This window comes from Erinaceus europaeus, chromosome 14, assembly GCF_950295315.1.
Source record: "Erinaceus europaeus chromosome 14, mEriEur2.1, whole genome shotgun sequence".
In the NCBI taxonomy this organism is placed as follows: Eukaryota; Metazoa; Chordata; class Mammalia; order Eulipotyphla; family Erinaceidae; genus Erinaceus; species Erinaceus europaeus.
This window is the reverse complement of record NC_080175.1, coordinates 57,152,013-57,177,709: the sequence shown is the minus strand read 5'-3', so window position 1 is coordinate 57,177,709 and position 25,697 is coordinate 57,152,013. Positions and strand designations below refer to the sequence as shown.

The window sequence follows — 25,697 nt, the reverse complement described above, 5'->3', positions numbered from 1 at the left end:
GGAATCAATTAAAAACAAACAGGTACTTCTTGAGGTATTGCTATGGAGCAGCAACAGTTAAATTTTACTCTCCCTGGTAAACTATAGAAAGCAATGATAATCACCTGAAGTTTCAACAATTTACAACCAGGATCTCCTCAAGAACTCATCAAGCCACAGGTGAGTACAAACACATGTGGCTTGTGGACAGAAAGGAGCTGAGGGAGAAAACTGCTGTGACTAAAAGACCATACTCAGGCAAGGCTAGTGTTGATCTGGGAGTTTGCCAGCTGAGTCACACTACTTTCTGGTCTGAGTTTTAGCAATAAAAAGACTTAAAAAAAGAAGAAGAAGAAGAAGAAGAAGAAGAAGAAGAAGAAGAAGAAGAAGAAGAAGAAGAAGAAGAAAAAAGAAGAAGAAGAAGAAGAAGAAGAAAAAAAAGAAAGAAAGAAAGAAAGAAAGAAAGAAAGAAAGAAAGAAAGAAAAAGAAAGAAAGGAAGACTCATCTAAGACACCAATTTACAACAGTGGGTTCTCAAGTCTCTATTGTTGTTGCCCCTCAGAGGCTGGAACATCAGCAGGGAAGCCCTATACTGACATCAAGGGTACAGAACTAGGTGGGTGACTCTGGATAAAATCTAGCTATCAGGGGAGAAGATGGGATATGGAGATTGGGTGGTGGGAATTGTGTGGAGTTGTACCCCTCCTACCCTATGGTTTTGTTAATTTATCCTTTCTTAGATAAAAAATAAATTTAAAAAAAATCTAGCCTCCCAGTGACCGAGAGGTGTGACTGTGGAGTGGGAGCTTATTCACATTGCACTCTAGACAAACTGGGAAGAATAGCAAAGTATCACTTGAAAACTTAACAGGGTGCAACTGGGGTTTCTTTGGGGACTTGCTAGACCACAGAGCACTATGTGACTTTGGCTAGCAGTGGAGCAGGGAATTGGGTCTGGAATTTTGGCCCCTTGGAGTGGAAGTCTCTTTACATAACCATTGTGCTATCTGTCATCCTCCCAGTTACATTTCTTAGTCACAAGTGAGTGATTAAGCTAAAAAAAAATCTACTTAAAGTTAAATAAAAATTATTCTGATTGGCTCATGCTCACATAGCCCACAGGGAAAATAAACCACAAAAAAATGTCAACATAACAACATAACAAAGGTTTAACAGCCACTGTGCTGTTGTTTTCACCAGGCTGGCTTCACAGGTGGGTAACAGACAACCAGGGACTCATGGCTGGGTTGTACACAGTATCACTTTATTCATGCAGGATGCAGCGCAACCTATACCAAGCTAAGCTAAACTAACTACTACAAATAATCTTGTCCTTATAAATATACTAGCCCAGTAGGGTGGGAACAGGATGCGCCGCAGAGAGGGTGGAGAGAAAAGTGACTGGTGAAAATCAGGGTGTGACAAGGAGAGGGGGTGGAGCAGGCAAGAATTCTACCACTGAACCACCAATGCCCTGGAGGGAGGGTGGTGCTTGTTAACAGTGGTTATGTAAATAGAATGAAGTGGTTATGTAAATAGAATAGTGTTAGGCAGGGGGGATTAAACTAATGAAACAGAAGGGGTTTTTAGAAGCATACCAACAATTCCCCCTTTCTTTTTAACTAATGGCCATAGTATCAGGATTGTGGGGTGAACAGAAACCTATATCGTACAGGCGTTTTCAAAAGAACTGGCATAAGACATGGAAAAAAAAATAGGTGAGCAGCAATAACCAGTGTGATGCTAAGGGGAACGTTTCTTGCCTCAAAGGGCAAGGCCTAGCAGGCGAAAGGGCATTTCTTGCCTCTGGGAGCACTTCATGCCTCTGGGGGCATCTCTTGCCTCAAAGGGTGTTTCCTGCCTCTGTGGCCATAACCGAATAAGGAGGGAGAGTTTTCTGACTCTGGGGACAGAGCCTGCAGGCGATGGGACATGGTCTATAAAGTCTCAAGGCAATTGGCTGAAGTTAGTCTTTGAGAAACACAGCAGCGTGTACCAGTAAGTCCGATGGAGGTGTCAGTCCAAAGTAGCTGACTACAGAAGAAAATGCCAAGGGATGAAATGCTGCATGTCTGTCTCAATGGGGAATGTTAGCCACCAGAATTCTGCTTTTCTGTAGAGAGTGATCTTTAGAGTCTGTGAATCTGTTTCTTCAGGTCATGCCAGGTCACATCATTGGTTTCTCGGGGTGTGTTGTAGTCATTCCATCTTGTGGGTGAGAACAGGGGTCCAAATGGATTTCCAGGAGTTCCATTTGAATAGATGCTTTTTCAGGTGAAGACTTGACAGCTGAAATTCACTTACTTGTCAAACAAAACTTGTAGCAGATTGAAAGTTTACTATAATTGATAACTCCATTATAATTGGAAGTCCTTTCTAGTATGATTTCAAAGTTGTTGAAACAGTTTAAACTCAATAAAATGTGGAAAGGTAAACAGAAGAATCATGGTAGAAGCCTCAGGCATGAGAATAATTAACATAATCATTGCACTATCTGCCCCGCCCATAACTCATACAGTTTTCAGGATTAAACGTTTCAGATTTATGCCAAGACGTAAAAAAATAAATCAAAGGAGGAAAAAACAATTTTTGGATTGTTTCTGGATGTCTCTAGAAATCATAGCTGCGTCCAGCATTTTTTTTAAGTCAATGTCATACAAAAATTCAGTCATCTAAATCACTCTCTTATGAAACAGATCTCACCATGTAGCATCAAGAGTCCCCAGAGGGCATCCTACTCCAAAAAGCTCCTCAAAATTCCATTTAGGGTGCTTCTGACTGTTCCTGCTGTATTGCTTCAGGCATCTACTTTTAAAAGCATCTTCCCATTGAAGAAAGAATCCAATCAGGAGAGTAGAACTAACCACATGTCTCCATTCTTGGGGACTGCCAGGGTACTGGAGAATGCTCCTCAAATTAGAATAGTCCTTCTCCATGGGAAACATGTGAGAAGAAGTCCAGAAAGTCCCAGTGGAAATCCCCATGTGTTGGTATGCATGAGACCCCTTCTGTTTCATTTGGTTTAAATCCCCCCTGCTTAACACTATTCTATTTACATAACCACTTCATTCTATTTACATAACCACTTCATTCTATTTACATAACCGCTGTTAACAAGCACCACCCTCCCTCCAGGGCATTAGTGGTTCAGTGATAGAATTCTTGCCTGCTCCACCCCCTCTCCTTGTCACACTCTGATCCTCTCTTTGTCACACTCTGATTTTCACCAGTCACTCTTCTCTCCACCTTCTCTATGTCACATCCTGTTTCCACCCTACTTGGCAAGTATATATAAAGACAGCATTGTGAGTTTTATGGTACCTTTAGTTTAGCTTAGCTCGGCTTAGATTGTGCTGCATCTTGCATGAATAAAGAGATACTGCCTACAGCTCAACCATGAGTCCCTGGTCGTTTGTTACCCGCCCGTGAAGCCAGTCCGGCAAAAACAACATAGCCCATTGAAAACAACATCCATGCATATCCCAAGGTCTACGATCACAGTCATAAAGAACCAAACTGTGGCCCAGAGCAAAATGTAGTCCTTTTCCTCAGGAAACATGGGTGAGGGAATCCAGAAAGTCCAAGGAGAAATCTCCATGCATTTCCCAAGCTCTATGATTAGGATCACAAGAAACCAAAGTTCCCGGTCAGGGAAACAAAGTGTGGCCCAGAGTAAAATGTTCCAGAGATAGAGTAACTGTCTCATAATGAAACAGTAGAGGCTTTGGCAAACCTCTTCATAAGTAGAAGAGAAGACCATAGTGCATAGGTAGGCAAATTCTTCACTTATCTGGGAGTTGTGCAGGTCCGGTCTCACGTTGTAGGCGCCATATGTTGTTTTCGACGGGCTGGCTTCACGGGCGGGTAACAGACGACCCGGGACTCATGGCTGGGTTGTACGCAGTATCTCTTTATTCATGCAGGACGCAGCACAATCTATACCAAGCTAAGCTAAACTAAAACTACAATCTTGTCCTTATAAATATACTAGCCCAGTAGGGTGGGAACAGGATGCACCGCAGAGAGGGTGGAGAGAAAAGTGACTGGTGAAAATCAGGGTGTGACAAATGAGGGGGTGGAGCAGGCAAGAATTCTACCACTGAACTACCAATGCCCTGGAGAGAGGGTGGTGCTTGTTAACAGGTTATGTAAATAGAATAGTGTTAAGCAGGGGGGATTAAACTAATGAAACAGAAGGGGTTTTTAGAAGCATACCAACACTGTGCTACACCTCAGGAACTGAGATAAAACAAAAACAACTTTTAAGATTTGCAACTGTGGAATCTTTTTAACTTTTATTTGTTTATTTTTACCAGAGCACTACTCAGCTCTGGCTTATGGTGGTGTGTGGGACTGAACCTAGGACTTTCAGAGCCTCAGGCACTAGAGTCTCTGCATAACCATTATGCTATCAAAGTCCACCCCACTGTGAACTTTTAAGTACTTTATTTAGAAACAAGTCAATTTGGGCAAGTGTGCTCAGTAGATTGAAAAGTAGTGAGAGAGGGACCCTTCAAGACTGTAGAACTTCACTAAACATATGTAGGATTTACTGTCTTGCTGTTCTAATCATCCACGTCTATCTTTAATTTGAACATAAGAAAGCCTAACTCCCATCTTCCAAAAGCAGCTTTGTCAACTTTAGGAAAACAGCTCCACCCATTCCTGAAACACACCAAAGGCCAAAGGCAACACCTTCAGGGATTAACTCTGCCTTGAAGGTTCTGTAGAATTCATTTGTAAAACTATCTGGTCCAGGACTTTTATTCTTGAGAAGGTTTTTGATAACTTTCAATTTCTTTGACTGTGATTGGCTTGTTCATATTTTCTAGTTCCTCTTTATTTAAATTTGGAAGTTTGTAGGTATCTAGGAACCATTTCTTCCAGCTTCTCTAGCTTGGTGGCATATAGTTGTTCATAGAAGCCTCCCATGATTTCTATAGTGTCTGTTGTGATATCTCTTCTTTAATTTACAATCCTATTTATTTGGCTCTTTTCCCTCTTTTTCTTTTTCCTTTCTTTTCTTCTTTTTTCCTTTTTAGTGAGTCTGGCTAAGAAAGGGTTTGTCAATTTTGTTTACTCTTTCAAAGAACTAACAAATGTTGATTTTTTATATGATTCTTTTATTTTCAATGTTATTTATTTCTGCCCTAATTTTAGTTACTTCAGTCCTTCTGGTTGCTCTAGAATTCCTTTTATCCTCTTCTTATAAGTCTTTAAGATGTGCAATTATGTTGTTTATTTCTGTTTTTTGTTTGTTTGTTTGTTTCCTAATGTGTGCTTGTATGGCTATGAATTCACCTCTCAGTACTGCCTTAGCTGTGTCCCAAATATTTTGATGGTGATCTCTCTCCACATAACAGAAAGTTGCCAGAGGGAGTTGAAAGGAATCTTAAGACCCATAGACTCTCCCTGATTTTAAAAAGATTGCTTTGTTGGTCATTTCAAGAAAAAAAATGTTCAGGTGTCACTCCTTAGAATATTTTATTTGTAACATGGGAAAACTCATTACATATGAAAGGGAACAACTTCTAACATCTATTGCCCTACATAAAATAGCAATGCTGGCTTAGTTCAGAAAAATATAAGGAAAATGCGTACAGAATAAAAGTTAACACATATAAATTTATGTGTTCGCTTCTGAATATACTTATTAACTCCTCCATAGTCGGAGTTTGTGGAGCACTTTGGTAAACAACATGGATACAAAGCCTTTGCCTTCTTCTATGGTGTTTAGATGCTAGCAGAAAGGGATAGGTGAGTATTAGATAACTAAATTGAGGTAATATTCATTAGAGTGATTGATATGTTAGAAAATAATAGGCACTTTGGGAAAAATCTTTATTTTTCTTTCATTTTTATTGGATAGGTCAGAGAGAAATTGAGAAGGGAGGAGGAGTTAGAGAGAGGGAGAGAAAGACACCTGCAGACCTGATTCATCACTTGTAAAGCAACCCCCCCTTACAGGTGGGGACCCAGGGGCTTGAATCAGGATCCTTTCTAGGGTCCTTATGCTTCATACTATGTGCACGTAACCTGGTAAGCCACTGCCCAACCCCCTGGGACAAATCTTTAACATTCCAAGGAGGTTAGCAAGTTTCAGTCTTAACTAGGACAGTACTGAAAAGAAGCCAGAGAAAGACATGACTAACTCTTGGAAAAGGACAGCAGCAAAGACAGAACAAGTAGAACTATATGGATATTAGAGCAGTATTGTCTTCTATCTATGTGCTTACATATTATCCATCTCTCTATGTATCTTCTGTATCTACCTATTGATCTACCCATCTATCTATATCTACCTATATCAATCTGCCATCTCATCTCTCATAAAAAGCTACAATAAAGAATTAAGTTGGTGGTAGCCCAGCAGGTTAAGCGCATGTGGCACAAAGCACAAGGACCAGCATAAGGATCCCAGTTCGAGCCCCCGGGTCCCCACGTGCAGGGGAGTCACTTCACAGGTGGTGAAGCAGGTCTTCAGGTGTCTTTTTCTCCCCCTCTGTCTTCCCCTCCTCTCTCCATTTCTCTCTGTCCTATCCAACAACAATGACAATAATAAAACAACATGGGAAACAAAAGGGAATAAATAATAAATAAATACTAAAAAAATAAGTTGGGGAGGTAGTTTTGTGATAAGTCATATGTGTGAGATCCTCAGTTTGATTTCCCGTACTGCGTGTAAAAACATTTCAGATTTTATATGGATCTATACACGTGTATATAACTTATTCATAATTGGATACAAACTATCCATAAGCTTTTGCAGATATATATATATGAAACAGTGTTTATAAGATGCTTGGAAATTTGAAAAGTGATCTTACTAGAAAGAAAGGCAATTTAAATTCTCCAAATGTTTTTCTTTTTAAAAAAATATTTTTATTTATTTATTGTTGGATAGAGACAAAGAAACTGAGAGGGAAGGGGAAGATAGAGAGGGAGAGAGACAGAGAGACACCTATATCCATGTTTCACCACTTACGCAGCTTTCCCCCTGCAGATGAGGACCAAGCACTTGAACCTGGGTCCTTGCACACTGTAATATGTATGCTTAGCCAGATGCAACACCACCTGTTCTCCCTCCAGATGTTTTTCTTTGAACTGTCTGAGTTCAATGACCTATCTTATGTGTAAGATAAATGGCTTTTGTGGTATGGGAGGTGGCAAAGTCAGTAATAAATTGGACTCTCAAGCCTAAATGTCCCTTTAAAATCAGTTCAGTTCCTGGTACGTATAGTGATGCTTTGGTTCTCCCAAATAAATAAATATAGAAATCTAAAAAAAAAAAGAAAAAAGAAAAATGATTCTTTAACTTTAGGAAGGATTCGTGTCCTTGATTGATTAGTTCAGCTCAAAGAAGTGTTTGGTCAGCTTTACTCTTCCTTGGCTGAGAATCCCTACAATGTGATCTTTCTCTCTGTGCTCAAGTCAGCAAGCAGACAAAGCTGACAGCAGAAGCTGAGAAGACAAGGTCAAATAATGCCGCCCAGTGCGTCAGCTTCTTCACCTATACATAAGGGATAGAAGAAGCTTACTTTTCTCCTGAGAACCTGGGGAGGGGAGGGGGGGACTAATGAATGAATGATTCCTTGGTACTGAACAAAGGCTGAGCATCATGACCAAAGAAAGAAAAATCCATCATCAGACTGTACCTGTTTGGCATCTGTTACCGTGGTAACCAGGTCTATAGGAGCAGCTGCCATTTTTGGTGCTGCATTCCAGGGTGTTCTCCTCCACACACTGACATTCTGCTGAGCATCCAGGCCCATAGGTCCCCCTGGGACAGCCTGCAAGCCGACTGAAGCAAACCAGTCAATTGCAAGCGATGTTTTGTCCCTATTACATAGTTGGTGCACAAGCATTGGACTCTGCAGGGCCCAGTTATATGGAAGACAAAGGAATATAATAGCTGTCAAATAACACACACACACGAACACACACACACACACACACACACACACACACACCAACCAGAAAAACAATTTGTCTTTCAAATCGAGCAATAATTCATTTCCTTTTTTGGCAACTAGTTGTAATGATTGAAGCCTGATCCATTTGAAAGGCTTTGAAGCGTTCTGGAAGCATGTGCCCCATTGGTGTCTATAATTAATATTCTTATGTATTTATTTTTCAATTTTTGCCTCCAGGGTTATTGCTGGGGGTTGGTACAAGCACTATGAATCCACTACTCCTGGCAGCTATTTTTTTTCCCAATTTTATTGGATAGGACAGAGAGAAATTGAGAGGGGAGGGGGAGATAGAGAGGGAGAGAGAAAGATAGACACCTTCAGACCTGCTTCACCACTTATCAAGTGTAACTACCTCCCACAGATGGGGAGCCGGGGGCTAGAACCCAGATCCTTGAGCTTCATATTATATGCACTTAAGCAGGTGCACCACCACCTGGCCCCCCTATAGTTAATATTTTCCAGGGATTATTCAGGCCTGCTAGACCCCATACTCATCCCCTGTACAATGTGGAGATGATGGACTGTGGCAAAGTGAAGACTCACCATGGCTTTCATTACCTTTCCTACCATGATAATCAGAAATAATTTTACATCCTGCAACTAACACAAAGCTTTTTTTTATCAGGACAGCAGCATTTTCTCAGCTATGCTTTTGGCCAATAGTACTCACCTCCCCTTCTCTATTTCCCTCCATGTCCTGTCCTTCGGTTTGAGAGGTGATTCAGTGTAGGAATTCTGGTTGGGAAGTGCCTCAGCTTTGCATTCAGGAAATGTACCCCCACCTCCCCCAGTTTTCTCTCTGAGGAGTTCCTTCTGGTCACTCAGTTGTAGTTATTTTCTTATCATTATTTACTTATTAGATAGAAACAGAAATCAAGAGGAAGGGGGAGATAGAGATGACGAAAGTCAGAGAGATGTCTGGAGAACTGCTTCACCACTCACAAAGCTTTCCCTTTGCAGGTGAGGACCAGGGGCTTTGAACCCAGGTCCTTGTGCATTACATAACATGTGTGGTCAGCCAGGTGCACCACCATCCAGACCTGCAATTTCCTTTCTTAGGAGCACTTCTGGGAGATATTCCCTCTCTCCTTATCAATGTCCTAGGAACTTATCAAACAAAAGATCCTTCAGTTGTACTCAGGATCAAAGATACTGCAAGCCCAGAAAGACCCAGCTGTCAACTGATGTTGGGGGCCCTGGGATAAATCTTAAGTATCTGAATAAGCTACTGATGGACTGAAATAACTATTGTTAGTTGTATTTTCTCAGATTCTTTAGAAATGTGACAGACTGGAAAGTTTATAACATAGAGATTGCTTTCGTTTTTGTTTTTAATTTTATTTACTTTTGGTCATCACTGGGGATTCATTGCTCCAGGTTGACTTTTTCAGATAGCCCAGAGACAGAGAGGCTGAGAGAGGGGAGAGATACCACATCATCAAAGCTTCATTTAATAAGGTGGAGATCTGGACTCAAACCTGGGTCTCATGCATGACAAAGGGGCCGTGTTTGCAAAATTGTAGGGGATGCTTTTATTTTGCATGAGTACCCAGAAATAAAGACTTGGCTACAGAGTTCTCATAAAGGTATGAATAGTAATTTCAATGAACTCATCACCACCCTTTCTCACTAATTAAATTAGGGCTGGCTGAACAGTTCACTTGGATAGTGTGCTCTTTTGCCATATTAGAGACCCAGATCCAAGTCTGACTCCCACTACATTGAAGGAAGATTAGATATTATGGTCTCTTACACTCTTTCTTTGCCTTTATTTAAATAATAATTGTAATAATAAATGTAATAATAATAATATAATCAGTAATTTAAAAAACAAAGAGTCATAAATACTTTTCCTTATCGACAAAATCTATATTCTCTAGTATAAGGAGATTTAAGCCTAGATAGTTATAGCTGTATATGTGTATGCATATCTAAGCCACATATGCATACGCTTAAAGTGCCACATACATGCATACATACATGTGTGTTTATATATATATATATACACGATTTTATAAAATCTCCCTTTATTTCTCTGTCCCCTCCTGAGTCCCCTCTGTTTTCCATAGACAGCCTAAGTTATGCTCCAGACTTACTCAGATGATAAAACCTCCTGTAGCGGCCTGGCTGACACATACAGGCTCCAAACGCTTGGTGGCAGAAGCCATTGTGGGCATAGTTGCATTTCCGTTTGCAGTTCTTTCCAAAGAATCCCTTTGGGCATCCTAGTGGGTAGAAGGACAAATAACACCAGTATTAACCCACATGTGAAAACCACTAGAGCTATGGAAGAAAGGAAGAAAGAATGGAAGGAAGGAAGGAAGGAAAGAAGGAAGGAAGGAAGGAAGGAAGGAAGGAAAGAAGGAAGGAAGGAAGGAGGAAAGGGATAAAAAAGAAAGAGAAAAAGGAAGGAAGGAAGATTAGAAGAAAGAAGTTGGCTAATGGTCAGTGTTATCCATCATATGAGATTGAGGATGGAGATATCTTCGAGAAACCAGGAGCATGATTATACCCCCTCTACTTAAAACCCTACAATGACTGGATAACTCTATCGGCTTGTAAACCTCAAATTTATCAGACTCCCCACCCCCAGTCCTGCTCCAGTTGGTATCCTGTTGCACTCCCAGCAAACCTTGGTTCATTTTGCACCAATTTCTGCCCCCTCAGGATCTCTTGCCAGCTGTATCAGCTTCTTTAGCTGTGGTCCCTCCCACTCCCCTGGAAAATTCTTTCCTGTCTCTTGTCTCCTGAATCTGTGGTGCCCCTGATTTACAGGATCTGCACTCTCCTCAGGGTTCCACACCTATGGCTCTACCCACTGACCACATCTCTGGACACAAATGCCCTATATTCTTTCCTTCCTTCCTTCCTTCCTTCCTTCCTTCCTTCCTTCTTTTTTTTTTTCCTCCATGGTTATTGCTGGGTCTCTTTGCCAGCACTTCGAATCCATTGCTCCTGGTGGTCATTTTTTCCATTTTTGGACAAGACAGAGAGAAATTGAGAGAGGAGGGGGAGATAGCACAGAGATAAAAAGAGCCACCTGCGGACCTGCTTCACTACTCTTGAAGCATCCCCCCTGCAGGTGGGGAGTAGGGACTCAAACCTGGATCTTTACACAGGTCCTTGCACTTGTGATATTTGAACTTTACTGGGTGTGTCACCACCCAGAGCCCTACCCAGTATTTCTGATCAGGATTGAGTGCAGCTAAGACTGAGTTGAGGGCTTCAGGATTATTTTTCACTGTCAAAACCTGATTAAAGCAAGCAATTGACTATTTTATTTGTTTAGGTTTGCAGAAGTATTAGGATTATAGTAAAACATTAATAAAATTTAGTTATTTATAAGACAGAAAGAGGGAGGGGAGGGAGAACCAGAATATCACTCTGACATATGCTGGTGATCAAACGCAGGGCCACATACTATTAAGTCAAGAGCTTTTAGCCACTGCCACCTGTTGAGTTGTTGCATTAAAAAAAAATCAGGGCAGGAGCCTGGCGGTGGCACAGTGGGTTAAGCACACATGGAGTGAAGCATAAGGATCTTGGTTCCAGGCCCCCAGCGCCCCACCTGTAGGGGGTTCACTTCACAGGTGGTGAAGCAGGTCTGCAGGTGTGTCTGTATTTCTCTCCTCCTCCCTGTCTTCCCCTCCTTTTTTTTTTAATTTAAGAAAGGATTAATTAACAAAACCATAGGGTAGGAGGGGTACAACTCCACACAATTCCCACCACCCAATCTCTATAACCCACCCCCACCCCTGATAGCTTTCCCATTCACTATCCCTCTGGGAGCATGGACCCAGGGTCATTGTGGGTTGCAGAAGGTAGAAGGTCTGGCTTCTGTAATTGCTTCCCCGCTGAACATAGGTGTTGACTGGTCGGTCCATACTCCCAGTCTGCCTCTCTCTTTCCCTAGTAGGGTGTGTCTCTGGGGAAGCGGAGCTCCAGGATACATTGGTGGGGTCTTCAATCCAGGGAAGCCTGGCCAGCATCCTGATGGCGTCTAGAACCTGGTGACTGAAAAGAGAGTTAACATACAAAGCCAAACAAATTGTTGAGCAATCATGGACCCAAAGCTTAGAATAGTGGAGAGGAAGTGTTAGGGGGTACTCACTGCAAACTCTAGTGTACTTCTGCTTTCAGGTATATATTTTGCAGTAGTTTACAGATACGTGTGAACATATGCTCTCTCTCACAGAACTGGTGTATATCTAGGTTTTGGGACTTTGTTAGAAAGTGAACCACCTGAGATGAAATTAGAGTATACTATGAAAGGAAAGGTCTCACCCGAGTAATGAAGCTGAAGGGTTGTCATTCCACACGTGAAGTCTCTGGACACAGTCTGAAGTGAAGCATGTTGAGGTGGCAATCGTTGTGTTGGTTAGGTTGTGATCGGCGGATGCAATATTATTTGATATGGATTGGGAGAGGCATACGGGAAAGTGGGTCCGATCCAAGGGTTACAAGACTGGGGGAAGTAGAGGCTCCATAGTGGAGTTGTGAGGTACCTGCTGTCTTAGGGTTCAAAAAGACTATCGATAGTTAATGTTATCATCACATTATTTGGTAATTGGGTTAACTTTGAAAAGTCCTTTTGTTATGGTTTGCTGTATAGTACCCAGTATCTTGTATATAGCTGTGCTATTGGATGCTTCTGATCTACTTGGTCTAGGCTTTTGAGAGAGTCCGCATATCATATACACAGTCTATATATTAAAAAGATTCAGTTTGTGTTTTGAAAAACTTTGAGACATACAATTTGTTTTCCCCCTCTCATATTAATTAACCAGTAATTTATATGTCTACATTTTGCTAGGAGTGTACAAAAACACCATTCCCACCACCAAAAGACTGTGACCCATCCCTCCCACCCACTCACACCCCCCACCGGCCCAGGAAGCTAAATGTCTAACCCTCACCACAGGGTTTTTACTTTGGTGCCCCACTTACAATTTGGTCAGGTCCTGCATTTAGTTTCTCTTTCAGGTCTTCTTAGTCAACTTCTGTTGATGAGTGGGATCATCCCATACTCATCTTTATCTTTCTGACTTAGCTCACTTAACGTAATTCCTTCTAGCTCAGTCCAAGATGGGTCAGAGAAGGTGGGTTCATTGTTCTTGATAGCTGCATAGTATTCCATTGTGTATATATACCACAGCTTTCTCAGCCACTCATCTGTTGTTGGGTACCTGGGTTGCTTCCAGGTTTTAGCAATTATGAATTGTGCTGCTATGAACATAGGAGTACACACCTCTTTTTGGTTGGGTGTTATGGAGTCCTTGGGGTATAACCCCAGGAGAGGAGTTACTGGATATATGGAAGGCCCATGTCTAGCCTTCTGAGAGTTTTCCAGACTGCTCTCCATAGAGGCTGGACCAATTTACATTCCCACCAGCAATGTAAAAGGGTTCCTCTGTCCCCACATCCTCTCCAGCATTTGTTGCTGCTGTCCTTTTTGATGTATGCCATTCTCACAGGAGTGAGGTGGTATCTTAGTGTTGTCTTAATTTGCATTTCTCTGACAATCAGTGACCTAGAGCAGTTTTTCATATGTTTGTTAGCCTTTTGGATCTCCTCTGAGGTAAATGTTTTGTTTCATATCCTCTGCCCATTTTTGGATGGGGTCATTTGCTTTTTTGGTGCTAAGTTTGCTGAGCTCTTTATATATTTTGGTGATTAGTTTCTTGTCTGATGTCTGGCATGTGAAGATCTTCTCCCATTCTGTGAGGGGTCTCTCTGTTTGTTTACTAGTTTCTTTGCATGTGCAGAAGCTTTTCAATTTGATGTAGTCCCATTGGTTTGTTTCTGCTTTAGTCTTCCTTGCAATTGAGTTTGGTTGATCAAAGATGTCCTTGAGGTGCAGGTGGGAAACTGTTTTACCAATGTTTTCCTCTAGGTATTTGATTGTTTCTGGTCTGACATCTAGGTCTTTGATCCATTTGGAGTTGGTATTTGTTTCTGGTGAGATAAAGTGGTTCAATTTCATTCTTCTGCATGTTACAACCCAGTTTTCCCAGCACCATTTATTGAAGGATCCTCCTTTTTCCATTTAATCCTTTGGGCTCCCTTGTCAAAGATTAGATGTCAATAGGTGTGGGGATTTATTTCTGGGCTTTCAATTCTGTTCCCCTGGTCTGTGTGCCTATTTTTGTTCCAGTACCATGCTGTTTTGATGATGATGGCTTTATAATATAGTTTAAGGTCTGGGAGTGTGATGCCTCCATTTCTGTTTCTTTTCCTCAAGATGGTTTTGGCAGTTCTAGGTGTTTTCAGGTTCCAGATAAATGATTGTAGTGTTTGTTCTAGTCTCTTAAAGAAGCTTGGTGGAACTTTGATGGGTATTGCATTACATTTGTATATGGATCAGGGGAGAATATTCATTTTGATGATATTTATTCTTCCAACCCATGAGCATGGGATATCTTTCCATATCTTGGTATCAGTTTCTATTTCCTTGAGTAGCGACTCATAGTTTTCAGCATACAAGTGTTTCATTTCTTTGGTCAACTTTATTCCTCAGTATTTGATTGATTTTGCTGAAACAGTAAATGGGAGTGATTTCTGGATGTCTTCTTCTTCAGATTTAGTGTTTGCATAAAGAAATGCCACTGATTTTTGTACATTGATTTTGTAGCCTGATCCCTTGCTATATTGCCTAATAACTTCCAGTAATTTTCTGCTGGATTCTTTAGGTTTTTCTATGTATACAATCATATCATCTGCAAATAGTGAGAGCTTGACTTCTTCCCTTCCAATCTGTATTCCTTTGATTTCTTTCTCTTGCCTGATTGCTATGGCAAGAACTTCCAATACTATGTTGAAGAGTAACGGTGACAGTGGATAGCCCTGTCTAGTCCTCGATCTGAGGGGGGATGGTTTCAGCTTCTGTGCATTGAGTATGATGTTGGCTGTAGGTTTGCTATATATAGACTCCACTATCTTGAGGAATTTCCTATCTATTCCCATTTTTTGTAGATTTTTGAGCATGAATGTGTGTTGGATTTGTCAAAGGCTTTCTCTGCATCTATTGAGATAATCATGTGGTTTTTGGCTTTGCTTTTATTGATGCGGTGAATGACATTGATAGACTTACTGATGTTGAACCAGCCTTGCATTCCTGCGATGAATCCCACTTGGTTATGATGAACAATCTTTTTGATATGTTGCTGTATCTGGTTGGCCAAGATCTTAATATTTTGGCATCTATGTTCATCAGAGATATTGGTCTGTAGTTTTCCTTTTTATGTGTCCTTATCTGCTTTTGGTATCAGGGTGATGTTGGCTTGATAGAAGGTGGAAGGGAGTATTCCTGTTTCTTCAATCTTATGGAAAAGCTTAAGAAGTATGGGTACTAACTGTTTCCTGAAAGTTTTGTAGAATTCGTTTGTGAAGCCATCTCGTTCAGGACTTTTGTTGTTGGGGAGATTCTTAATAACAGTTTCAATTCTTTGTCTGTGATTGGTGCATTTAGATTTTGTAGTTCTTCTTGGTTCAGTTTTCGAAGGGCATATTCTTCTACGAATTGTTCCATTTCTTTCAGATTCTCTAGCTTGGTGGCGTATAGTTCTTTATAGAATTTTCGCAGGGTTCTCTGGATTTCTGTGGTGTCAGTTGTGATATCTCCTCCATCATTTGCAATTCTATTAATTTGAGTCTTCTCTCTTTTTTTGTTTGGTGAGTCTGGCTAAAGGTTTGTCAACTTTGTTTAATCTTTCAAAGAACCAACATTTGGCTTCATTGATCTTTTGTATGGTTCTTTTATTTTTGATGTTGTTTATTTCTGCTCTAACTTTAGTGATTTCTGTCCTTCTGGTTGCCTCTTCCCCTCCTTTCTACATTTCTCTCTGTCCTATCCAACAACAACAACATCATCAACAACAACATTAATAACAACAACAATGACGATACACAACAAGGGCAACAAAAAGGGAAAAAATTAGCACTAAAGAGAAAGGTCACCTGGTAGAGACCAGGCCTTGCCATGTGTGTGACCCAGGTTCTAACCCTAGCACCACCACATGCAGGTATCATGACACTGGGGGAAGTCTGATGCTATGATTCCTCTCTCTCTCTCTCTCTCCCTCCCTATCTGTCTGTCTGTCTGTCTGTCTATCATAATCTAACATCTGTTTCTTTATTTCTATCTCTATCTGAAATAAAAGTGGCTCAGGAGTGGTTTCATGAAGAATGTGTGAGACAAATATCCACAAAATTAAATGAAATCAAATCAGGGCTGGGTGGTGGTGCACCCAGTAGAGTACAGACATTACTGTGCGCAAGGACCCAGGTTCAATCTCTGGGTCCCCACCTCAGAGGGGGAGCTCTTCAGGAGCAGTGAATCAGCGCTGCTAGTGTCTCTATTTCTCTATCCCTCTTTATCTCCTCCTCTGCTCTCAGTTTCTCTGTCTCCATCCAAAAGAAAAGAAAGAAAGAGCCACCGGGAATGGTGGATTCATTGTGCAGGTCCTGAGACCCAGTAATAACCCTAGTGGCAATTTATAAAATGGCAAAAAATTCTGCTATCAAATTTTAATTTATTTTGAAACGTAGTGTTTGAGATAATTACGGTAATGCTCACTAATCATTATAGACTACAGATTCTAAAATAGTTTATCATAATAGGCTATGTATTCTAAAATCCTATTTATATGTAGATGTGTATATGAACATTTTATATACATGTACAGATAAATGTACATGAAGTTTCCCCTCTATTCAGCCACACTGTTCCAGATGCTAGCATGGGAAACTGAGTAGCTCACTTTACCTATCTTTGCTTAAATCACTATGAAAAGTAGAAGGAGAAGAAAGACTAGAAAAAAGAGTAGGAGAAAGAGCAAATGGATACAAGCATCAGCTGAGAAGTATATTACTAATTTACATATAACTCTTTGGGTTCTTACCACTCTATCGTGTTTTTGTAACTCTATCAGTGTTTTATATCAGTGCTTCTGCCCAGAAATTGAAGTTAAGGAAACGCACACAGCTGATATTTGATCTGGATATCTACAAGTCATGAAACTCATCATCCCATCTCTATTATCTGCTACTTCCCCTCAAATTAGAATACAATTTCACAGAGTACAAAGATTTGCTAGATATTTCATGTGCACCAAACCGAACAATTATCCCAGAGAAGAAAATTTCAAAACAAATCCAAAACCATAGATGGATGAGATTGAAGACATTATAAATCCTTTCTTCTATATAGAATCCATTCATTTGTCATGTGAAAATATTCCTGTCCTCCCTGTCTACTGAATAGTCTCATAATAACAAACAAAACAGACAATATGAAGTCTCTTAGTTATAAAATATGCAGTTAAAATTATTAGTCTTACTAGTTTTAAAATTATTCCATTATAACTACTTACAGAAATTTATAAGATGTCAAGAGTTCTTTTTATTTTCTATTTTTTAAATATTTATTTATTCCCCTTTGATGTTCTTGTTGTTTTATTGTAGTTATTGATGTCGCTACTGTTGGATAAGACAGAGAGAAATGGGGAGAGGAAGGGAAGACAGAGATGGGGAGAGAAAGATAGACATCAGCAGACCTGCTTCACTACTTTTGAAGTGACTCCCCTGCAGGTGGGGAGCCGGGGGCTCGAACTGAGATCCTTATGCTGGTCGTTGAGCTTGGCACCACCTGCGCTTAACCCACTGCACTACTGCCCACCACCCAACTCCCTCTTTTTATTTTCAATCAATAAAATGTGGGTTAAAAATCTAATGGGTGGGTTGAGGTAGATAGCATAATGGTTCTGCAGAGATTCTCATGCCTGTGGCTCCAAAGTCCTAAGTTTAATTCCCTACATTATGATAAGCCAGATCTGAGAAGTGCTCTGGTTAATTAATTAAGTTCCAATTAAAAAACCACTGGGAAACAAACTTTGCAGATTTCTGTTAAATGTTCCTGTTTACTTTTGTTTCATATGAAAATCTGGAAGTGTTAAAAATATGGATATGAGTGTATAGGAGTAAAAAGTGTTTTCACTCCACCTTGTTTTTTATCCTAAATTGCTCTACTTTAAAAAAATATTTAAGGATTTATTTATTACGTATGAGAGAATTACACATAAGTCAGAGACAAAGAGGCCATTAGAATTAGATTCTCTGACACATGCAGTACCTTGGATCAAACTGGGAACCTCAGGCATGAAAGTCTTATGCTTATCAGATGAACCACTTTCCTGGCCACACTCTTGTTTTAATTGTTACAAAAGAAATAATAGAAAGAGAGACAGGAAATGGAAAGAAAGTAGAAGCTTCTGCTTCCAGGAGCATATATCCATTTTCACTGCTATGTGAGCTCTTGAGAGAGTTTCAGGTTTCACCCTTTCTTTCAGCTTCCCCAGCCACTCATATGTCTTTGAACATCTAGCTTGCTTCCAGGTTTGGACTATTACAAACTGTGAACCATGCTGTAAACATGGGTGTGCACATATATCTTCTTTTTTCAAAATAATTTTATTGGGGAGATCATGATTTTTTAAAATTTCTTTATTGAGGAATTAATGTTTTACATTCAACAGTAAATACAATAGTTTGTACATGCATATGGAAAACTGAGAAATGTTATGCATATATATCTTCTGATAGGTGTTTTTGTTGTCTTTGGATAAATCCCCAGCAAAGACATTGATGGGTCATAAGCGTAGGTCCATTTCTAATGTTGTGAGGAAGCTTTAAACTGTTTTCCTCAGGGGTTAAACCAATTAATATTCTCACCAACTGTGTAGAAGGGTTCATCTTTCCCTACATTCTCGCCAGCAGTTGCTGCTTCTTTCCTTTCTAACACATGATATTCTCAGAAAGAATCATGTTAAGTGAAATAAACCAGAAGGAGAATAACAAATACTGAATGGTCTCACTTACAGGTAGTATTTAAGAAGAAAGACAAGAACAGGTAAACACAGAAAGATATCTGAAAAGGGTGAGGGTGCTGCAGTTAAGCAAAAGACTGGACTAAGGGGAGATGGTGTGTGTGTGTGTGTGTGTGTGTGTGTGTGTGTGTGTTGTGAGGGCATCAGGTACCTAGGACACAATGGTGAAGAGAGACTTGGGGTGGTGATGTGAATGGTATAAAGACCCTTTGCATAGGGAGATAGGAAACTGTACTCATATGTCAACAACTTCCATGTAAACCATAACTTCCCCAATAAAATTATTTGGAGAGAGAGAATGAAAGAGAGAGAGAGAATGAGAGAGAGAGAAAAAATGAGAGAGAGATTGAGCGAGAGATTGAGAGAGAGATTGAGAGTGAGATTGAGAGTGATCATAGCACTGAACCTTTTTTCAGTTCAATGGGAGCCAGGATTGAACCTGGCTCATGCAAAGTAGCACACAATCCAGGTGAACTATGTCTCTGGCCCTAGTCAATACATTTTTGGTTTGTTACTCAGCAGTATCACTACCTGCAAGTATACAACTAACAGTTAAAAAAATAAAGGAAGTAATTTCTTTGCTGTATCACTTTGCAATCCTTGCTATTGTCTCATGAGAGATTAAAGAACTTAATCGCTATTGACTATACAAGCAGATTTTTAAAAAGAAAAAAAGAAATTCTGAACATAGCGACAAGGTAAAAAGCACACCCTTTTGAGCACACTCATTTTTTATATGCAAGGACCATGGTTGGAACCCCTGACATCAACCCCACCCCATTTCATAAGTGGCAGTGGCAGAATAGTGTTGCAGGTGTCCCTCTCTCTCCTTCTGTCTCTCATCTTAAAAATAAATAAATAAACTCAAACAATAAAGACCAGCAAACAGTCAAGGAATTCCATTAATAGCACAAAGTCTTTTCCTTTAATTCTTCATTACAAGTAGCTTGTGAGAGCTTAATGATTTATTTACATAGAGGGATTTTTACAGGCCTAGAATATTAGGCTCTTTATTAACTTTAACATTCTGTGGATAAGCAAGCAACAGCACAACAGGTTTCCCAGGGAACATAAAAAATCTCTCCTTTTAATCACAGGCTCTGTTTAAAACCTCAGCACTTGCTAGGCCTTCTGAAGGTATAACAAATAAATTAGCTTCTCACTCACATCAAGTGCCTACCTTACTGGATGTCTCAATAGTACACACAGAAAGGAGGACTCTCCACTAGTAGCTTACAAATACAAATAGAAAATGATGTTTATTGTGTAGTTATTATTTTTTGCCACCAGGGTTATCATTGAGGCTCCATGCTTGTACAATTAATCTACCATTTCTGGCAGCCATATTTACTTATTTTTATTTGATTGGACAGAGAGACATGAAGAGGGGAGAAAGGTAGAAGGGGAGAGAGGAAGAGTGGAAGAGGGACAGAGGTAGAGAAATAAGGGAGAGAGGGAGAAAGAAAGCAAGACCATTGCACAGCTCCTCTGCTCCTTAAGCTTCCCACCTGAAGGTGGGAACATGGGGTTTGAACCTGGTTCTTAGTATATGATAATGTGTGCATCCTAAAGAGTGAGCCACTATTTAGCCACTTGAGAAAGTATTATCATTATCCTATCAAACACTTAGAGGATCATTTACTTTCATTACAAACAAATCCATTCCAGCCATCTGGGCAGGTTCACCCAACTTTTCCTGGCATTTCCTCCCATTTGCACAACCCTTATAGCTTCAAGTGCAATTGTGTTCAAAAGTGTGATCTAAGTAGACTTCAATATGAAACCATCTAAGTTGATCCCTACTGGGTACATTACTGAAAATGTCAATGAAACTCTTAATTATTTTTATAATTAAAAAAATCTTTATTTATTTATTGGATAGAGACAGAAATCAAGAGGGATGGAGAGATAGGGAGAAAGACAGAGATACATCTCCATCACTGCTTCACCACTTATGAAGCTTTCTTTCTATAGGTGGGGTCTGGGGATTTGAAACCAGGTCCTTGCTCTATTTGTTCTCAACCTGGCCCCAAACTCTCAGTTTCTAAGAAAAAAATAAATATTTATGAAACTATAGAGCTGGAGAAAAAATCAAGAACACAAAAGAGACTTTTAAAAAAACAGAAATTGGACCAGCTAGGGCCCTAATCGGGGAGTCCTGAGACTCCCAGACTTGATGGGCCTAGACCTCAAATAAATCCTTCTCTCCATTGTTACTGGTCATCTCTATCAGGAACAACAAAATAGACTCCTTTGTGGGCCCCCATAGGACCTTGCCCTTAACCTGGATCAACAATGGCAAAGAATGTTCCATCCTCCTAAGTGAGAATGGACAGCATACTCTATGTTACACCTGAGGAAGATGGGTCGATACTGGGGCAGCATGGAATGTTCCTACTCATGACTTCAGAATGCCAGCTCAGATCTAGAGGGATGTAGAGGTCACACAGGCTCCTAAGCTAATTATGGGCCCCAGATCACATCAAATCGATGGGGGTTACAGTCAACGATATTTATACCCCTTTTCCATATTAGGAAGCTACTCTTCCCTGATCCAGCTTTCTGGTCCTTTTCCCAGCCATGACATCATCTCCCCAGAAAATAATTAGGATTCACCTGCATATCAGATTTCAGGCTCAGGCAAAACAAACAAACAAACAAAAAAAAACACTAGTATAGCTACAGGCCTTTTGAAATATAACTAAAATATGCCTACTAGCTATCTACAAAATGGAGGACCCCCCCAACACTTCATCTGCACTATTCCAGCCTTTAGGTCCATGATTGTTCAATAATTTGGTTGGCTTTATATATTGACTCTCTTTTCAGCCACCAGGTTCCAGATGCTAGCAGGATGCAACCAGACTTCCCTGGACAGACAACCCCACCAATGTGCCTTGGAGCTCTGCCTCCCCAGAGCCCTTCCCCACTAAGGAAAGAGAGAGACAGGCTGGGAGTATGGATCGACCTGTCAACGCCCATCTTCAGCGGGGAAGCAATTACAGAAGCCAGACCTTTAATCTTCTGCATCCCATAAGGATCTTGGGTCCATACTCCCAGCGGGTTAAAGAATAGGAACACTATCAGTGGAGGGGATGGTGTACTGAGGTCTGGTGGTAGGAACTGTGTGAAGCTATACCCTTCTTATCCTATGGTTTTGTCAATTTTTCTTTTTATAAATAAGAAAACTATGGTTTTGTCAATTTTTCTTTTTATAAATAAGAAAACTAAAAAAAGAAAGAAAGAAAAAACCCAGAAATTGGAATATATTCTCTACAGAGTATTTAGAATAGTTAAAAAGATCAAAATAAAAGATAAGGAATTACTATTCGTACTAGAACATGAAAATTGTCAGTGTTCCTTGAATGAAGTATTTTTCCTTCTAGACTTTTTTTTTCTTAAGGTGCAGCAGACAGGCAGAAGGAGTGAGTGGGAAAGACAACAGCAGCACCAAAGTTTCCTTCAGTGTGGTGGAGGCCAGGTTCAAACCTGGATCATGCATACAGTGAAACCATGCACTAACTCATCTATTTTGCTAACCCCCTTCTAGACTTTTTAATATCACAGCTATTTTTCCCAGATGATCTTTTTTTAATTGAGACTGCATATGAGTGCTGATAAATAAACATGATTTAACTTCACATTCCATATCCTGGCACAGTGCAAACATACCATAGAAATGCCACATAAATAGATAAATAAGTAAATAAATAAATGCCACATAAAGGTACAGATTGTTACTGGTTTCCCCAAACTGAAGGTGACCACACAGTGAATCAATCATTGCCTTCACAAATTAAGCTCATCCCTGATTTCATTTTTTAAATCCTAAGAGATGGGATTATGACATATGTAGACCTTGGCATCAAACTTCCTTCATTCAATATAATGTGTATGAACATTAGTTTACTTGTCTTGGCTATACAGTGCTCTAGATATAAGTGCATTGCCATAAATTCTCTTAAATTCTGTCCTTTCCAGGGCTGGATCGTGGTGCACCTGGTTGAGCTCACGTTAAAATGTGCAAGGACTCAGGTTCAAGTCCCCAGTCCCTACCTGTAGGGGGAAAGCTTTGCAAATGGTGAAGCAGGGCGCTTTATCTCTCCCTCTATATCACCCCCTTCCCTCTTGATTTCTAGCTGTCTCTATCCAATAAATAAATATAATAAAAATTCTATGCTATTCTATTCTATCATACCCTATCCTATCCCACTATGTAAATGTATCATTTTTTTTTTGCCACCAGGGCTATTGCTGTGGCTCAGTGCCGGCACTATAAATCTGCTGCTCCCAGAGGCTTTTATTTAATTAATTAATTAATTTATTTTTATTTTTTATTTAAGAAAGGATTAATTAACAAAACCATAGGGTAGGAGGGGTACAATTCCACACAATTCCCACCACCCAATCTCCATTTCCCACCCCCTCCCCTGATAGCTTTCCCATTCTCTATCCCTCTGGGAGCATGGACCCAGGGTCATTGTGGGTTGCAGAAGGTAGAAGGTCTGGCTTCTGTAATTGCTTCCCCACTGAACATGAGCGTTGACTGGTCGGTCCATACTCCCAGTCTGCCACTCTCTTTCCTTAGTGGGGTGTGTCTCTGGGGAAGCGGAGCTCCAGGACACATTGGTGGGGTCTTCAGTCTAGGGAAACCTGGCTGGCATCCTGATGACATCTGGAACCTGGTGACTGAAAAGAGAGTTAACATACCAAGCCAAAAAAATTGTTGAGCAATCATGGACCCAAAGCTTGGAATAGTGGAGAGGAAGTGTTAGGGGGGTACTCACTGCAAACTCTAGTGTACTTCTGCTTTCCTACTTTCAGGTATATATTTTGCAGTAGTTTATGGATACATGTGAACATAAGCTCTCTCTCACAGAAACTGGTGTATATCTTGGTTATGGGACTTTGTTAGAAAAACAAAGGGAGGCCCCACATTTGGCCTCCCTTCTGTCTCCCAGAGCCCCACACTTGGCCTCCCTTCTGTCTCCCAGAGCCCCACACTTGGCCTCCCTTCTGTCTCTCAGAACCACCTGAGATGGAATTAAAGTATACTATGAAAGGAAAGATCTCACCAAAGTAATGAAGCTGAAGGGTTGTCATTCCACACGTGAAGTCTCTGGACATAGTCTGAAGTGAAGCATGTTGAGGTGGCAATCGTTGTGTTGGTTAGGTTGTGATTGGCAGATGCAATATTATTTGGTATGGATTGGGAGACACATACGGGAAAGTGGGCCCTATTCAATGGTTCCAGGACTAGGGGAAGTAGAGGCTCTATAGTGGAGATGTGAGGTTCCTGCTGTCTTAGGGTTCAAAAAGACAATCAATAGTTAATGTTATCACATTATTTGGTAGAGGCTTTTATTTTTTATTTATTTATTTATTTTTATTTTTTAATATTTATTTTATTTATTTATTCCCTTTTGTTGCCCTTGTTTTATTGTTGTAGTTATTATTGTTGTTGTCGTTGTTGGATAGGACAGAGAGAAATGGAGAGAGGAGGGGAAGACAGAGAGGAGGAGAGAAAGATAGACACCTGCAGACCTGCTTCACCGCCTGCGAAGCAACTCCCCTGCAGGTGGGGAGCCGGGGTTCGAGAGGCTTTTATTTTTTAAGAGAGAGGACAGAGAGTAATTGAAAGGGAGGAGAGGTAGAGAGAGTGAGAGAAAAAGAGACACCTGCAGACCTGCTTCACCATTTGTGAAGTATCCCCCATGCAGGTAGGGAGTGGGAACTCGAACCTGGGTTCCTGTGCTTGCTAATTGTGAGCTTAACTGGGGCACCCCCTTAAAGTGTTTTTTTACCCAGTTCTTAATCTGAATAAGGATGGAGAAAATTAATTTCATTTGCTTAAAGGTTTGAGTTTATTTCAAGTTTTGCTTCTGATTTTGAGTGGGGCCTTTCAGATCGCTCACTGGAAAGCTTGTAAGGCAAACTAAGAACTTTGTACTCTGGCAGATCCTAAATCCGATTTCTACTTCTCCATCATGGAAACAAAGCCAAGAATGGGGCTTAGCTCTTCACTCTCCTAGAAGTTGTCTTTTAGATTCGCTTGCTTCTCTGTCTGCACAATCTATTCATTAGTTAATTACTGAAACAGAGAAGCAACAGAGGCTGTGTCCTCTCCCTCTCTCTCTCTCTACCTCTCACCCCCCCTTTATATTTTCTGGTGACAGGATCTTGCACATGTACAACTTCACTGGTTATATCTGCCTTTTCATTCAGAGAGGAGAGACACCACAGCACCAGAGTTTTACCTGTGTTTTTCAACCATTCATGAGGTGCTAGGGCCCAAGTCTGGGCCAAGTACATGGTACAGCAAGGTCCCTGGTCCCTACGCATTATATTCCCAATCTCACCTGGAGCTTCTCTTGTCTTCAGATCTTAGACACTGAAGTTCTGACCACATGGCTAACCTGGACTTATTTCTTTATTATTATTATTATTTTATTTATAAGATGGAAATATTGACAAAACCATAGGATGAACTTATTACTGTTCCAACTTTGAGTAGGCAAAGTACCAGAAGCTTAATTAAGAAACAGTAAAATCCTTTTTATGTTTATGCAGTGATACTTATTTATATCATTTTTAAAATTTATTTTTATTTATTTATTATTGGATAGAGACAGAGAGAAATTGAGAGGGGAGGGAAGATAGGAAGAGAGACAGACACCTGCAGACCTGTTTTATCACTCATAAAGCTTTCCCCTTGTGAATGGTGACCATGCTCTTGAACCTAGGGCCTTACACACTGTAGTGTGCGCACTTAACCAGGTACACCACCACCTGGACCTTATTTATATCATTTTAATAACATCCCTAGTGTCAAAGATTACTGCAATTTTTATGACAGGCGCT

At 40.4% G+C, this 25,697-nt stretch overlaps 1 protein-coding gene across 1 annotated transcript in view; it reads right to left on the bottom strand.

Moving 5' to 3' along the window:
* The window catches only part of LOC103113428 (EGF-like and EMI domain-containing protein 1), a 684,559-nt gene that overhangs the window by 4,512 nt on the left and 654,350 nt on the right, over positions 1–25,697 (bottom strand). Inside the window, 2 exon segments of the mRNA XM_060171006.1 lie at positions 7,636–7,770; positions 10,050–10,178. Of these exon segments, the coding sequence (XP_060026989.1) occupies positions 7,636–7,770; positions 10,050–10,178 (264 nt within the window).